This window comes from Buceros rhinoceros, unplaced genomic scaffold (genome assembly GCF_000710305.1).
Source record: "Buceros rhinoceros silvestris isolate BGI_N320 unplaced genomic scaffold, ASM71030v1 scaffold26980, whole genome shotgun sequence".
Lineage (NCBI taxonomy): Eukaryota > Metazoa > Chordata > Aves > Bucerotiformes > Bucerotidae > Buceros > Buceros rhinoceros.
Genome location: NW_010392002.1, coordinates 23,173 through 37,106, shown reverse-complemented (window position 1 = coordinate 37,106; position 13,934 = coordinate 23,173). Strand labels below are relative to the sequence as shown.

Sequence of the window (13,934 nt, the reverse complement as noted above, 5' to 3'; positions counted from 1 at the left end):
AGAGAAATATAATAAAAAGTTTGTGAAGTTCTCCAGTATGATCGCAATGGGAGTTATATAAGAACCTAAAATAGATTGAACCCAGTGTGCCATTCCAAAGTTACTATTTAAAATCTTTATCCCTTGGAAAAGAATAAGGTCCATTAACCTTTCACTGTGTGCATCAGATTTCAGCCAAATGCATCCAGTCCACTAATGGGCTTTATGTACCACAGGAGTTCTGACTGAAGGAAAGAAAAGTCAGGGAAGAGAGGTATTAGCGTGATTTATCTCTATGCACATTCAAAAATGAAATTCTGAGAGCAGGTAAATGGTATGTAAGTGTACACGTATGAACATTATGTGCACATTTGCATATATGCTGTCACTGAGGACATATGTATGCACATACATCCATATAAGTGCACAAATACACACATATTGTCAAAGAAGTACTGAAAATAGAAGAAGAAATGGAGCAAGAAAGGAGGATGGCAGAAGAAGCTGAGGGAGCAGAGCAGACCCTGAAAGAGGAGGAGGATATAGAAAGCACTCTCTGACAAGAGAGTGTAGTCAAACAATGTGAAAATGGTAGGGATAAAGAAGACATGAGAACAGAGATGAGCCTTTGAATAAGAGCTATAGTCAAAATATTTAATCCTTATTCTCTTCGTTCAAGATGATCATTACATTTCTTTGTTGAGTGATGAAAACTACATTTGCAAAGATGTGTGAAAACCTTTCTAATGAAAGCTGGAACAAAAGGTCTGATGAGTTTGTGGAACTTCCAGCACTGGAAGAGCTTTGACAAACATCTGTCAGGAATGTCCTAGGCAGAGTTGTTCCTTCTTTGGGCGCAACAGGGTGGACCAAATAACATCTCGTAGACTTTTTCAACTCTACTTTCTGTCTCTTATGATTTTCGCTGATGCAAAAGGTTTGATAGATTTTACCTTTCTTGTAGGAAAAAAATGCAAATCTGGAGATACACCAATTTGTGTCAAGTTTACAATTCACGTTGAGAAAATCCCATCAACTGTAACCATATCTCGACGATTACGCTATTTCTCTGTGTCCTTATTTTTTCCCTCTAGGTGGAGAAGTTTGGAAAGGCACTGAATTATGCAGAAGCAGCACTATCGTTTATTGAGTGTGGAAATGCAATGGAACAAGGCCCAATGGAATCTAAATCCCCTTATACAATGTATTCAGAAACAGTTGAACTCATCAGGTAGGAAGGGAAGAGATGACCGCGGGAGTTACTCTGTGCAAATATGCTCGTCTACATTATCACATAATTCCCTACAGTAAAAGGGGAGAAGCGAGGTCCTCTCAAGTGCCTGATCTCTTAAATGTACTATGTATGTATTATCTGTGATATTTACGAATCTAAATTGAGAAACTGTGTAGAATGCAAACCCACGCCCCCACATCCTCCCCTTGCCCCCCCAAAAAAAACCCAAACCACCACATTCCCCAAAAAACACAAAGCTTTTCATATTATTTGAGCTGCAAATCATTTCAAGAGTTCCATGATAAAAGTCCTGTGCTATTCAAAAGACAAAAATAATCTTAAATAATACCAAAACATTCTCCTGGAGTGGTAGTTTGCAAAACGTAGCAATGTGTTTAAGACTGCAATTTAAAGGTTACCTGAAAAAAAGATGTGAACTGTGATAGAAAAAAAGGCACTCAAGGTCCACTTGCTGTGTAGCCAGTGGAGTCCCAAAAGCAGCCCAGCTCACACTAAATGTACCTTTACATTTGGTTACCTTTATGGCTCTCCAAACAGGACAGTCTAGAATTCAGTCCCACCCTCACTCCCTGTGAAGGCAGCTTGTCTCTTAAGTCCTTTTCGCTATTAAAGTTGGTACTAATAGTTAACGTTATTGACAGTGTCAGTAGAGAAAACAAAGGTCAAAATCATCCCAACAGCTGAATGATGCTCTCCGCAAGAACACAAGCCCAGCCACACTAGGGGAGAAAGATGCACTGCCAGTGACCATGGCATCATTCTTCAGGACAGCCAAACATGCAATTCTCATCAGGACTAAGTTCATAGGAAGTACAATGTTTTAATTTTTAATCATATTCATAATGAAGCAAAGCTTCTAGAATAGTTCCGTTCTTTTGGACTTGGTGTTGATGTGAAGATTTTCTTGCATGTTAACAATTCCATTGGCATTTTATTCCACTTAGGGCTGCCTTCTCATGCATTTCAGTGAATTGAGGCCACCTTTCTAATTGGAAGGCTATTAAACAAAATCAGGGGTTTTTTTCAGTAAGAGAATAATACATCCCATCTCTGCAATTCTTCCTTCCTCTATTTTTTCAAAAGGCAGAAAGCTCTTTCTGTGTCTGCCTTGTCTTTTCTCATTATTACAGTAAATATATGGTCCTAACTCTGGAAATTAATTTTGTTATTGTTTCAATAATGTGTGTAGCTCTGGTTGTGTGGTAGTGTGAATTGTTGTTGATCTCACTTGCTGCAGCTCAGAAAAATAAGTGGTTTGCCAGGTATGCCTGTTGAAACAAAATGTTCATACCAAATCTTTGCACAAATATCAGGATCAAAGTTTGAAAGCAAAGATAGGAAAAAACACAAGCAGCTAACTACGGGGAACAGGTATTTTTCTGGAAATGAGCCCAGAAGTGCTGTGTCTCGTCCTAACCTTGTCCATTGTTCAGGTATTCAGCTGGAAGCTGAGATTTCCAGAAACTAATTTGTGATTGCATAGCACATACACTCTTGAAACAGCAGTGCTACCTCAGTGGATGTTTAATATTTATAGAATTTGAATGTAATGTCATATGAGCAAAAATAGCTCTGAGCCACATGTTCCCCCTCTGCTGTGCTCTGCTTGGAGGAGCAAAGCTGGGTAGGCACGCTCAGAACTGGCAGGGTGAGGGCAGCACCAGCTTCAAGGCAGGCTGTCTGCCTTCAAATGCTGTGAAAACCTTTCTGCATGAACTCTGTGTAACTGGGTCTCCACAGCAGCAGAGGTTATTCTGGTAGGACAGCATCACCTCGCCAGCTACGCTCCCTTCTGGGCTGACCGATGTTCAAGGGAGTTACTGCTATTTAAAGAGCACAGGGAGGCACTGCTAATGGCAAAACATCTCTGAAACACAACCAGAAAAAGCACGTGAATGTCTGGTAACTTGAATAAATATAACGTGTAGGGGGGCAGATCAAATGACATCGACCAGTTCAGCTGCCTGACCAGTAACACAAAGCTGTCTCAGTTAACTCACACTGGCTTTTTTCCTTTTGCTTAAGGTATGCAGTGAGGCTAAAAACCCACTCAGGCCCCAATGCCACACCAGAAGACAAACAGCTGGCAGCATTATGGTTAGTAGATCAAGATTTCCTCAAAAGGCTTCTTTTCTGCTGTGAGTCAGTTCTTGAGAATCAGATGGTGGACACAGCCAGACAGGATTATGTTGTCTATTGAAATTAAGAGAATACTTTCTGCTCCAGGAAGGTCCAGTCCTTGTATCACTGCACCAGGGCTGCATTCTGTCTCTGTAAATAAGCAATCCATACTTATTGACTGTGACAGGTCAGCGATGGGACGTCAGCGTAATTAATTTTTAAATGCCTGATGGTTTGTTGTTCTTATGAGTGATGTACTTTTGTACCAGTAGCTCAGAATTTCTTTTGTGGCTGACATTTTAAGGTCAATAATCATAAATTTACATTATATGAAGAGAGATACAGTGATGGAGATAATTATGCCTTTTGGCTTACCTTCACAAATGAGATTTCTAGATATATATGCACACACCTTAGATTCTATAGGATGGTTGCTGTTTGCTAGTAAAACACTAAAATGTTATTAAAATCAAATTTTAATGTAATATCTGTGTAGTTAATACATAAAATACCTATTACATGGTTACTGATTCTCAGTAAGTGGACTTTTACAATCAGCAAGTGTGTTTTTAACATCTATTAGCCATCTGTTAAAAATCCAAATTAAATGCATCTTTAGCCTCCATAAATAAGAAGACCTCATTAAGCATTTGTACAAAAAAAAAAAAAAGAAAACCAAAATATTCAGAGATGCCTTTTTTTTTCTTTTTTTCCTTTTCTGACGCCCTGTCTTTGTCACCGGTTTGCTGTGCCATCGGGAGCAGCACAGAATACACCCCTGGCAATTGCTTTAAAAACGCTTAGGTGGGGAAACGACTAAAGGAGAGTTAAAATAAATAAATGAGTAAAGCCATATTAGGAAGGCTTGCTGAGAACTGCCGGAGCACTTCGGTGCGTGCGGAACCACATCCAAATTCACGGGGCCGCGGCATCTGTTTCAGCAGAAAGGTCAGCGCGAGGGAAAGCAGACGGTGCCTTCTCCGGGCGATGAATAGCGATCTTAACTCACCGTCTGCCAGCCAGCAGATGAGCTGACACCATTTGCATATGTGCTGTACCTGTGAAGGTGACAGAGTGAGAGTTATGGTGGCTGCGAGGCCACCGCATCCCCTGGCTGCTCCCAGCGCCCGCCGGGCAGGCTGCCAGGCAGCCGGCGCTCCCGTCTTCGCTTCACCTAAGCAGAGACTGTCCTCCAGCGGCCAAAAGCAGAAATTCACCTCCTGCTTTCGGGACAGGAAGCTGACAGGCTGAGAAACCCTGAGTGGGATTTTTTTTTTTTTTTTTTTTTTTTTTCCCAAGAGTAATTTGCTAATTCTAAGGGTTTGCTGAGCTTTGGGCAGCTCATGGGCGAGGGGAGATGGGGACTGCTTTGTGCTTCCAAACTCGAGCCACCTTCTGGTGCTTCGGATTAGCCCCAAGACTAAATACCACTTTTAAAAATAAGGTCTCTGCTGCCAAAGGACAACAAAACACACCAGATTTTTGCTTGAAATTCAAAAGGGCAATTCCACACTTGCTGACCATAAAGAGCTTGCTGGGAAAAGGTGATGGTGAGTCTTGTTTTGAAAAATAGACTGGCACACCTAAAGCCTTTAGTGAAGAAAAGAATTTGTGTGTCCTGAAAGGTGATGAGCAGTTATTGTGATGTGTTATAGTTAATAGCTACTACTCTCAATTAATTACATAACCTTAAAGGTGTGCAGCACCCGGCAGGCTAACGAGGAGCACGAGGGCAGACAGTTCCAGTACAGTATATTGAGTTTTTCAGCCCACTGCAGGTTTCCTCTGAGGAACAGATTAAGCAGGTGGGCTAGAAATAGCCTCTAGGCTCCAATACAATCTCCATTTTTGTGTCCCACAAAGGAGCTTGGCCAGTGAAATCTCAGTAGATCTAAGGTTTCCTTGTTTCCCAGCTCTCTCCAGCTGCTGGAAGAGACCACTGGGTGTACACAAAATACACTCAGGATGACTCTAGTTTATTATATAGGCTCCAGGCTGTTGTAATAGACTCCTAGGGTAAGATGATCCAAAAGTCTGCCTTTGCATTTACAAAAAGAAATACCAAAAAATGCACGTGTTGCTTCCAAGCCTGTAATGATCTTTTCACAGGAGAGTCCTTTGGTCAAGTGTGAAGATCCAAGTCAGAGTCAAGGCCTCGGCACCCAACCCTGCAAACCCTTCTGAGTATAGTTTGTTTAGTGCCTCACTGGTAGCATTTGTCGGTGTGACCTGTCCTGGCTGCAACAGCTAGCCTTGCGCATGAAATCATGGCAAAGTGTGAAGTACTGTAAACGAGTGCTGCTGTCAGCCTTCCACACTGTGTTCTTTTGAGAATTTAAGATAATTGATTGGAATTTCTCTTTGGGGGTCTTGTTTTACCTTCTGCTCTCCCTTTTGTTCTAGTTTCCGCTGCCTGGCCCTTCTGTACTGGAGGATGTTCCGGCTCAAGAGAGACCATGCTGTCAAGTATTCAAAAGCGCTTATTGAGTATTTCAAGGTGCATTCTTTATGGCATGTTTTTAAATCAGTGTGCCATTATAGGGAATACAACATCTTACTAAAGTAGTAGCTGTGCTGGGCTTTGTTCTTCCCCTACTAGGTCACTAGAGTTTTACCATAGACTCCCATGGCAACACCTTGTCTCTAGTCAGTTCTGTTGTCTTCACAAGAGCTCCTCTGCAAAATACACACCATGTCCACCCATGAAGGATGAGAAATTTATTGTACTAACACACAGGTATTTTCAGATTATTCTTGGTCAATTGTTGGGTCCTATCCAGCTGTGTTGTGAGTAGGTTTTGCAGATTTTGCTCTGAGAACCCCCTCCAGGATTACACTTCCCAGTAGACTTCCTGTGAGTTAAAGACTTTGATCTAGATCAGTCCTCAGCTGCAGGGCTTCCACTTAGCAGCATCAGTAGGTAGGACAGTGCAGTGGGACATGTTGTTACTCAAATGACTGGCAATCAGCCCACACTGACTTCAGTGGGAGTTGTAAGGAAGCATCGGAGGGAAACCAAACCATCTGCCATATACTTGACACGGCACTGCTGGCTTCTCCTCCCTGCTTTGCTTTGCCTGCTACTGCTTCCGTTTTCCACTCTTGGCCAGGTCCAAACCCTGGTTATTTTGAATAAGACAGGAAGTCATTCAAAATATTTTAATATATTTTATTTGACAGGTAACCTTTCTCTGGAAAGTATCTCAAGAACAAAACTTTTCAGGTGGAGCTCATCTAGCAGTCAGCCCACCCAGCATTTGATCTACAAACAAAAAATTAGCCTTTATCTTTCTAATTAAAAAAAAATAATATGAACATACGAGTGATTTAAGACAAACTGCTTTGGGGGACCTGAACAGCCATTTGTCTTTGAACACAGGGCTCATCCGTTGGGTTTGTTTTGTGGGGTTTTTTTTTTTTTTGCAGAAGGAGGTACCTTGAAATGAAAAACATCCATCCTTTGACATTTTGTTAATAAAAAAAGTCAAATACAAGCACAAATGCTCATGACCAAATTCTGAACACATGAAGACAGTGAAGAAAATTGACAGATCCATTATTGTCAAACTGTAATTGCTTCTAAAAATTTAGCAATATACAATTCTACATGTTATGTTTCTCTAACAATGACTTGATTTCAGGGGAAAGAAATATGTGCCTATTACAGTACTTTATTTTTTTTTACCAGTTCAGAGAATACCTGCATTGGGAACAGGACGGTTAGGCTCTCAACCATGTAAAATGTCTCCTACTAGCAGACAGAAACTGTATCATAGCAAATATAGAACGGACTTATACTCTGCTGTAGCAAAGATGAGCTTATTTTTTTGCAGAGCTCCTGCTGATATAATGATAGCATCGCTTCACATTAGAAAGTAGTCTCACCTTTGAAAGTAAAAATGGGGAAAAAATCCATTTGCTATAATTTTCAGAGGAAAACAAGCCAATTCTCCACTCATTTCATATTTGGTATCTAAAAGCTTTCAAAACCAAGTGACGTGAAATGCTGACCACATTAAGAACTTCCACATGTATTACCAATCAAAGAAAGATTTTAAATCTTGTCACACACATTGGCAGGGAAAATTAGACATCCTTTTCTTTTAGAAAAGTAAAAATTATTATTTAAATCTCCTTTCAAGTATTTTACTTCTATTGTAAAAAAAATTTAATGCAGCAGAGAATTAAAAAGAAGGTACAGATATTCAGAGGCCAGACACATTTGAGAGCATAAAGAAACCAGGAGAATGGTAGCAGTAAGCAAAGCAGGTAAGAGATGGTCCCTTACAACATTAGTTTAGAATTCTTATCCACCTTTCTGGTGCAGAACTGAGGGGAAGCTGGAGTAATATACCTAAAAGATGAGAAAAAGGGTATGGAAAGTTGTACAGTAAGGCAGTTGTACATTTACAGCAGAAGTATCCTTGACTCCACTTCGATTTTCATATTTACCTGCCTTCGACTCTGGAAGTAAATAACATGTACTCAGTTTCCATTACACTAGAAAGATGAAGGCCAGTAGTTCTGAGACAGATCAGAAAAGAAAAAAAAAAAAAAGAAACTATTCTGTAAGAGGAGCAAAGGCAGAGGATTCCCAGGTTGGTTTTATTTAGGATAGTAAATGAGAACTTTTTGGTTTTTTCCTTTCACACCTTAGCCCATCCTGCGGGGGGGAGAAAAAAAAGAAAAAAAAACCCATTGAAGGAAGAACCCACCATGGGACACTCCAAAGCTTATTTTCCATACCACTTACCTGGGATGTATGGGATGTAGAAGGTCTAGTGTCAAAATGCAAGAATAAAGTCAGGGCACACATGGCACTGATGTTACACTGGTAAGATATTGCCAGTGTTGATGTGTGCTTGAAAGATGTGGGAACAATAGAGGCAGTTCAGAGAACACATCAAAACTGAGAAAATAAACTTTTTGAAGGGAGACTCGGGAGATGTGTCCAGTTTACTACAGAACAGGTTAAGGGAGGATGTGATCATTCTGTATACGGAAACAGAGCTGATGATACCAGGCAACATGCAGTTTGGCTGGCACTGGAACAAAATCCAAAAGTCAGCACTGAAGTTAAGAAAATTCAGTCCTGAAACCCTGAAACTGGATCTGTTTTTCTAACAAACATTAGAACAGGACACATGAGAACAAGGAGGATAAGCAGTGTTTCAGGATTTCTATATGACTAGCTATCCTTTTTAGAAAGAATAAAATAAAATACATTTTTAAAGTAATTTAGCTTCTGATAAAGGTTCCGTGATTGGTGGAAAAGTGAAACAGACTATGTGTCCATGGAGGATTACTCTGGGCCTTGAAATCTGAAGCCCCTTGTTCCTCAGTTTTCATTCCTAAGCCATGGGAGACCAAGAGTTTTTGTCCTGTTGTTATCGCTTGTAACTCCTGCAGCTTGCAACACCTGCAGACTTGCAGTTAAACAATATCCATAAAGAGATCTCAAGCTGCAGGACTTCACCTGATCTCCTGTGGTTGTCAAGAAGGGAGGGTGGTTCTCCAGCCCACAATTATCTGCATATATGGTTACAAGGGAGAGTGCGAGGACGTCACTTTCCTCTGAAGAATCAGAGTCTGGCCATTGCTGAATATGAGGCTGTGGATGGGATGGACTAGAAAAGTTTTGTTTCTTAAACTACTGGTTTTGACATCCTTCTTTTTCACAGGCCCGAGATTAAATCAGTCACTGCGTTTGGGAGAGGGGAGGAGTTTTTCCACAGGTCAAATAGGCAGGAACCCACCAGTAAATTCCCCCCAACTCTTGCGGATTAACTACCAGAATAATTTTAGCTATTCAGTTTCCATTATTTCAGACACCTGAATTTCTTCTGCTCTGTAGATATAGTGCTTGTACAAGGTAGTCTCTCCTCAAGCAAGGAAACTCTATAGCCTAAGCACAGTATACCAGTGAGAGGCTTAATGACTGCAGGTATACAAGAGATAACTGTTCCCTTCTGAGGGCTTCTGGGGAAACCTTCAGCTAGAAAAACCACCAGACTACAAGGGCAGTCTCTGACCCTGTGATTGCTACCATATTCAGACCAAGGGGAGCTGCTCCAGGAGGAGCAATCATGAAATTCTTGAGCCTGGTGGTTGAAACACCCACCTGATCTGAGGGAGCCTCAGATTCACAGATCCCTGTGGTCAGCCAGGCTGTGCAAACTTGCACAGTCTTGCAGGTCCTAGAGGAATGACTTTTGTCTTTGGCGGCAGGAGAGTGAGAGGAAATCCTTCCAGGCTAAATCTCACAAAGAGTCCTGACAGGACTTTCTTCTGAACTCCCAAGATTTCTGTGAAAAGTTTCGTTTTCATCTAATATATTTTCTTAACCAGTCTCCATCCCAGGGTGTTTAACAGACTGTGATTTGAGTTTGTGCTGCAGCACTGCTTCATCACAACACCAAGCTAGGCTGAGTGGGTTTATTGAGTCATGAGACTTGAATACTTCTATCTGCACAATTTTTTCTGTACATTTGTTTGCCTTTATGCTGTTTAATGTTCTTAATTTCGTAGTCTTATATAAATTATATGCAGTGTAAATTATTTTTTGCTTTACAGAATACATCAAAAGCTGCCCAGAACCCATCTCCTTGGGGTGCCAGTGGAAAGTAAGTCACACAGAAATTTACATCAGATTTGCAGTTGGAAATTATATTTTCTGCAGTAAGTTCTGATACTCTCATGTTTTTAATCTCAACACCTTATGAGTAACTGTATTAATATCTGTTTCCAGGAGCACAGGAACTCCATCACCCATGTCCCCTAGCCCTTCTCCAGTCAGCTCTGTAGGATCCCAGGGGAGCACAGGGGCCCCTTCTCCATCTCCTATCATCAGCATCCCACAGCGCATTCATCAGATGGCTGCCAATCACGTCAGCATCACCAACAGCATCCTGCACAGCTATGACTACTGGGAGATGGCTGACAACCTGGCCAAGGAAAACAGAGGTGAGTCAAGGGAATGGACTATTCTAGAAGACTGTCACATGATTTTGATCAGGAAAGTAACTATTTTGATAGGAATCCTGTCTACAAAGTAGGACTACAGAGGCGACTTTTTAGTTCAGTCTGCTCCTAGTCTGCTCCAGAATGGCCCAGAAAGGTAAGTTTGATAGCGGTCTTGCTTAGAAGAATCTAATTTTTTTCCTTATTTGGCTGGTCAGAAATGGTGATGCAGACAGGTCAGAACCATAGCCGTGGGAAGCATTCACTGCAATCCATGTCATCCTGGAGAGAAAGGTTTGTGGGAGGCAAGGCAGCTTCCTGCCCCTCAAAGTCGTGGAGCTGGATGGGATGCATTTAGCCAAACCGCATCAAAGAGCAGGTACACACTTCCTTCCTGCAGAAGGAACAAACAGCCCCTAGCCTTCCCCCTATCCGAGCAGACATAGATGGGAACAAGGCACCTCACTCCCTCTTCAAAGTAAGCTTCTTGGAGCTGAACTGGTTTCCATGAGCAAGCGCTTCAGCATCTGACCTGATAAAGTATTCCTTGGTTTTCAGGCTAATTTATGTATTTAAGGCAGGGGCACGGGCAGGATTCAAATCCAAACGAGGACACCTAAGTGTAGGTGTGTGTATATGTGAGTTGGGGGGCTAATGTCCCACTGCAGTTGATGGAGCTCTGTTCGATACAAACAGCAAGGCTTAGAGAGCTGGTCAGTTCACCCTGAAGGGGAGATAGGGATACAAGCCGGTTGCCTAACCGTAGCTGCCAAATGTCACTTGAGGTATCCTTTCTTACAGTGCCATTCCAGAAGTCCCCTGTAAGTCCTGTTAGATCTGCCAGTCTGGGCTGTACGTATCAACTGCCTGCAGGCGTCTCAAATGGGCACCACATGCCTCTAAGTAGGCAACAGAATTAAGTCCCTAAAAGCTAGTTAGCCAAATAACTAATTAGGCTGGGTTGACCATGTTTTACAGACCTTTATTTCTTGTCACAGTAGCTTCAATATTCAGCATGTGTATAGATAGACACTTGTGTGTAGACTTTTCGATTTAGTCGTCATTAATCTCAAAATAAATCTTGCCCAGCATCCATCTGCTTTATCAAGACTCAATGGCAATTAATGAAAAGCAAAGCGAAGAACTCACTGTTTTGTACTTTAAAAAGAAAATTGTTGTGCATCAGCCTGTAACATCATGAACCACAGGCCTTTAAAATTAATCTCACCAGCACTAAACTTTCATTCCCCTGAAACGTTCAGCTTGACTCAATTTGCAAGAGAATAAAATCTATTAAAGGGTGACAAATAGCAAATACATCTTCACTCTTCTGATGCTGGGTCTTTTTTTCCCTGTAGATTTTTTTAACGACTTGGATGCATTGATGGGACCCATCACCTTGCACAGCAGTATGGAGCATTTAGTTCAGTACACTCAACAAGGACTTCACTGGGTGCGGAATAGCGCTCACTTGTCATAATGACTGTGTGCCGTTCACAGGAACAGTATATCTTTCATGGATAATTCAGTTATTCTGGACACTGTGCTACAGAAATACTCAACCACAGCATTGATCCAAACAAAGGTGAATATTTCTTCAATATTGAGCAAAATTTTTCTAAGTGTAGACATGTACGCGTGCATATGTACAATATACAGTGATGTCTCTTCAGAATGAATTGTTCTGTACCACTCTCCAAACACTTTCATACTCTAGAAATGTTAGAAAGAACTGATCTTAATGCACAAAATGTGCCCTTTCTATTCTTGTGCTGAAAAACTCAGAAACCAAAATCTCATGGGTTGATTGAAGCAAGTGCAATAAGCACAGATCCCTATTCAGGAAAGCTCTCAACAGATCCTTAACTTTAAGCTTGTACTGAAATCCCCTTGACTTCGGCAGAGCTTAAGCACATATACAAGAGGTTTCCTGAACTGGAATGAATGACAGCAAATCGTAGACATGGAGAACTTTTACTGCAAGCATGAACACGTCATAGAAATTTCAGTATTAATGTGTCATCTCCCTGTTACTTCCCCACTGGGGCACACAGAGGAGTTGTGTAGTCCGCGTTAAGTTGGAGAAAGATGGCATTCCTTCACGTGCAATAAGTTTCAAAAAATTGCATGCATTTCTTTATCTCCTGTCTTTTTAATTAACTTCACCTCTTGTTCAGCTCCTTAACAACAGTATAACCTACAGTATCAAGCAAAAAGCCTGGAAACAGATACGCTGATAGCAAGAATTTAAAAGAGATGGTGGAAAATTGCATTCTGTTACAGACAGTAAAGAGATAAATGAAAAAATACAGCAAACTGCAATCCACTTAGTAAAGGAAATGTGTTAATTTCAGCTGCGTACATACAGAGAGACAGAGAAATATCTCTGACAGTTGTTGGCTTTGCATGGGAAGGCTTCATCCCACAGATTTTGACTTTCATATCTTTTTCATCTAGCAGAAGCTTGCAGCATTTTCTTCTAGGCTGTATGCGAGCATTACATGCAATTTCCTTTATCTGGGAAGCTGAGTTTGCTGCTCATCAGGCTAAGAACTGTTTCCTATCATAATCCTCTCACTCTTCGTGCATAATCCTCAACTAGGTTTTAATGTTTCTTGATTTATGGGATGTTTTCTGTTCCGGTTGACAGGCTGTGTTTTTCATGCCAGAAGAATTAATCCCATGATAATTGGAGTTTAATTTGGGTCAGCTGAGGTCAAGGCCAGTTCATATCAACTGTGCTTGCATTCAGTGCATTTTTGTTCATTTTCAGTGGTTTTCACACATTTAGTTTTCTTGTTCTGTATTGGAATTTTTTTTTTTTTTTTTTTTTTTTTTTTTTGTAACCTGGTTTGGACACTTTTTTAAAATCCTTTTTTTTTTTTTTTTTTTTTTTTTTTTTTTTTTTTTTTTTTTTTTTTTTTTTTTTTTTTTTTTTGGTAATCGGATTTGCAGCCTTTACTCAAGTCAGCAGCTCCAGTGACTTTCAATGGACTGTTCATGCCCAAGTCACTGTTTCGACCCTTTGCTTGTTTTCTAATCTAATTTTACTATATATTAGGAAAATGTGAGTACAAAAGGCTCTTTCAATAGCAGATACAAGAACAAGTACTGATATCGATGGTTGATTGGTCCCTGCTGGCTTTTTTTTGATTCCCTGTTTTTTAAGAGCTGCATTTTGAAAAAAAGGATACCAGACAATGTGGCACGTTTTCTCAGTAAAACACCTTTGGAAACACAGGCTGTATGTACCCTGTGGTAAAGAGCAGGCTTGAGAGCACACTGAGCCCCATGTACCTGTGATTTTTTTTCAAGGCTGCTTACAGTAACTCCAGCTATTGTTCAGACTCAGAGCATTCACCGCATTCTTTGAAGCAACTCAGCAGGGTAGCTACCGAGGTGGGGGGAGGCAATATTTGTGTACCTGTTGGTGCTCAGATACTTCCCCTCCAAGAGTACTTCTGAGATCAGGCTGTGGTCACCTCTTAGCACAAACGATTATTACAATGTGGCTGGCTTTAAGAGGGAACACGGACCTGCTTTTAAATGACAAAATACACATCCTCCGAGTCCTCCCGTCACTCTTAGCTCTAGCTATTACCCACCCCAGAAGGAACAC

At 41.0% G+C, this 13,934-nt stretch overlaps 1 protein-coding gene across 1 annotated transcript in view; it reads left to right on the top strand.

Annotated features, from left to right (window-relative positions):
* The window catches only part of AFF3 (AF4/FMR2 family, member 3), a gene marked incomplete at its 5' end in the record, with an annotated part of 36,157 nt that extends 23,760 nt beyond the window's left edge, over window positions 1–12,397 (top strand). Inside the window, 6 exons of the mRNA XM_010143599.1 lie at window positions 1,074–1,210; window positions 3,260–3,331; window positions 5,759–5,852; window positions 9,929–9,978; window positions 10,104–10,318; window positions 11,674–12,397. Coding sequence (XP_010141901.1) covers window positions 1,074–1,210; window positions 3,260–3,331; window positions 5,759–5,852; window positions 9,929–9,978; window positions 10,104–10,318; window positions 11,674–11,795 — 690 coding nt within the window. The remainder of the gene's footprint in view (window positions 1–1,073; window positions 1,211–3,259; window positions 3,332–5,758; window positions 5,853–9,928; window positions 9,979–10,103; window positions 10,319–11,673) is intronic.
* Between the last annotated feature and the right edge of the window lie 1,537 nt (window positions 12,398–13,934).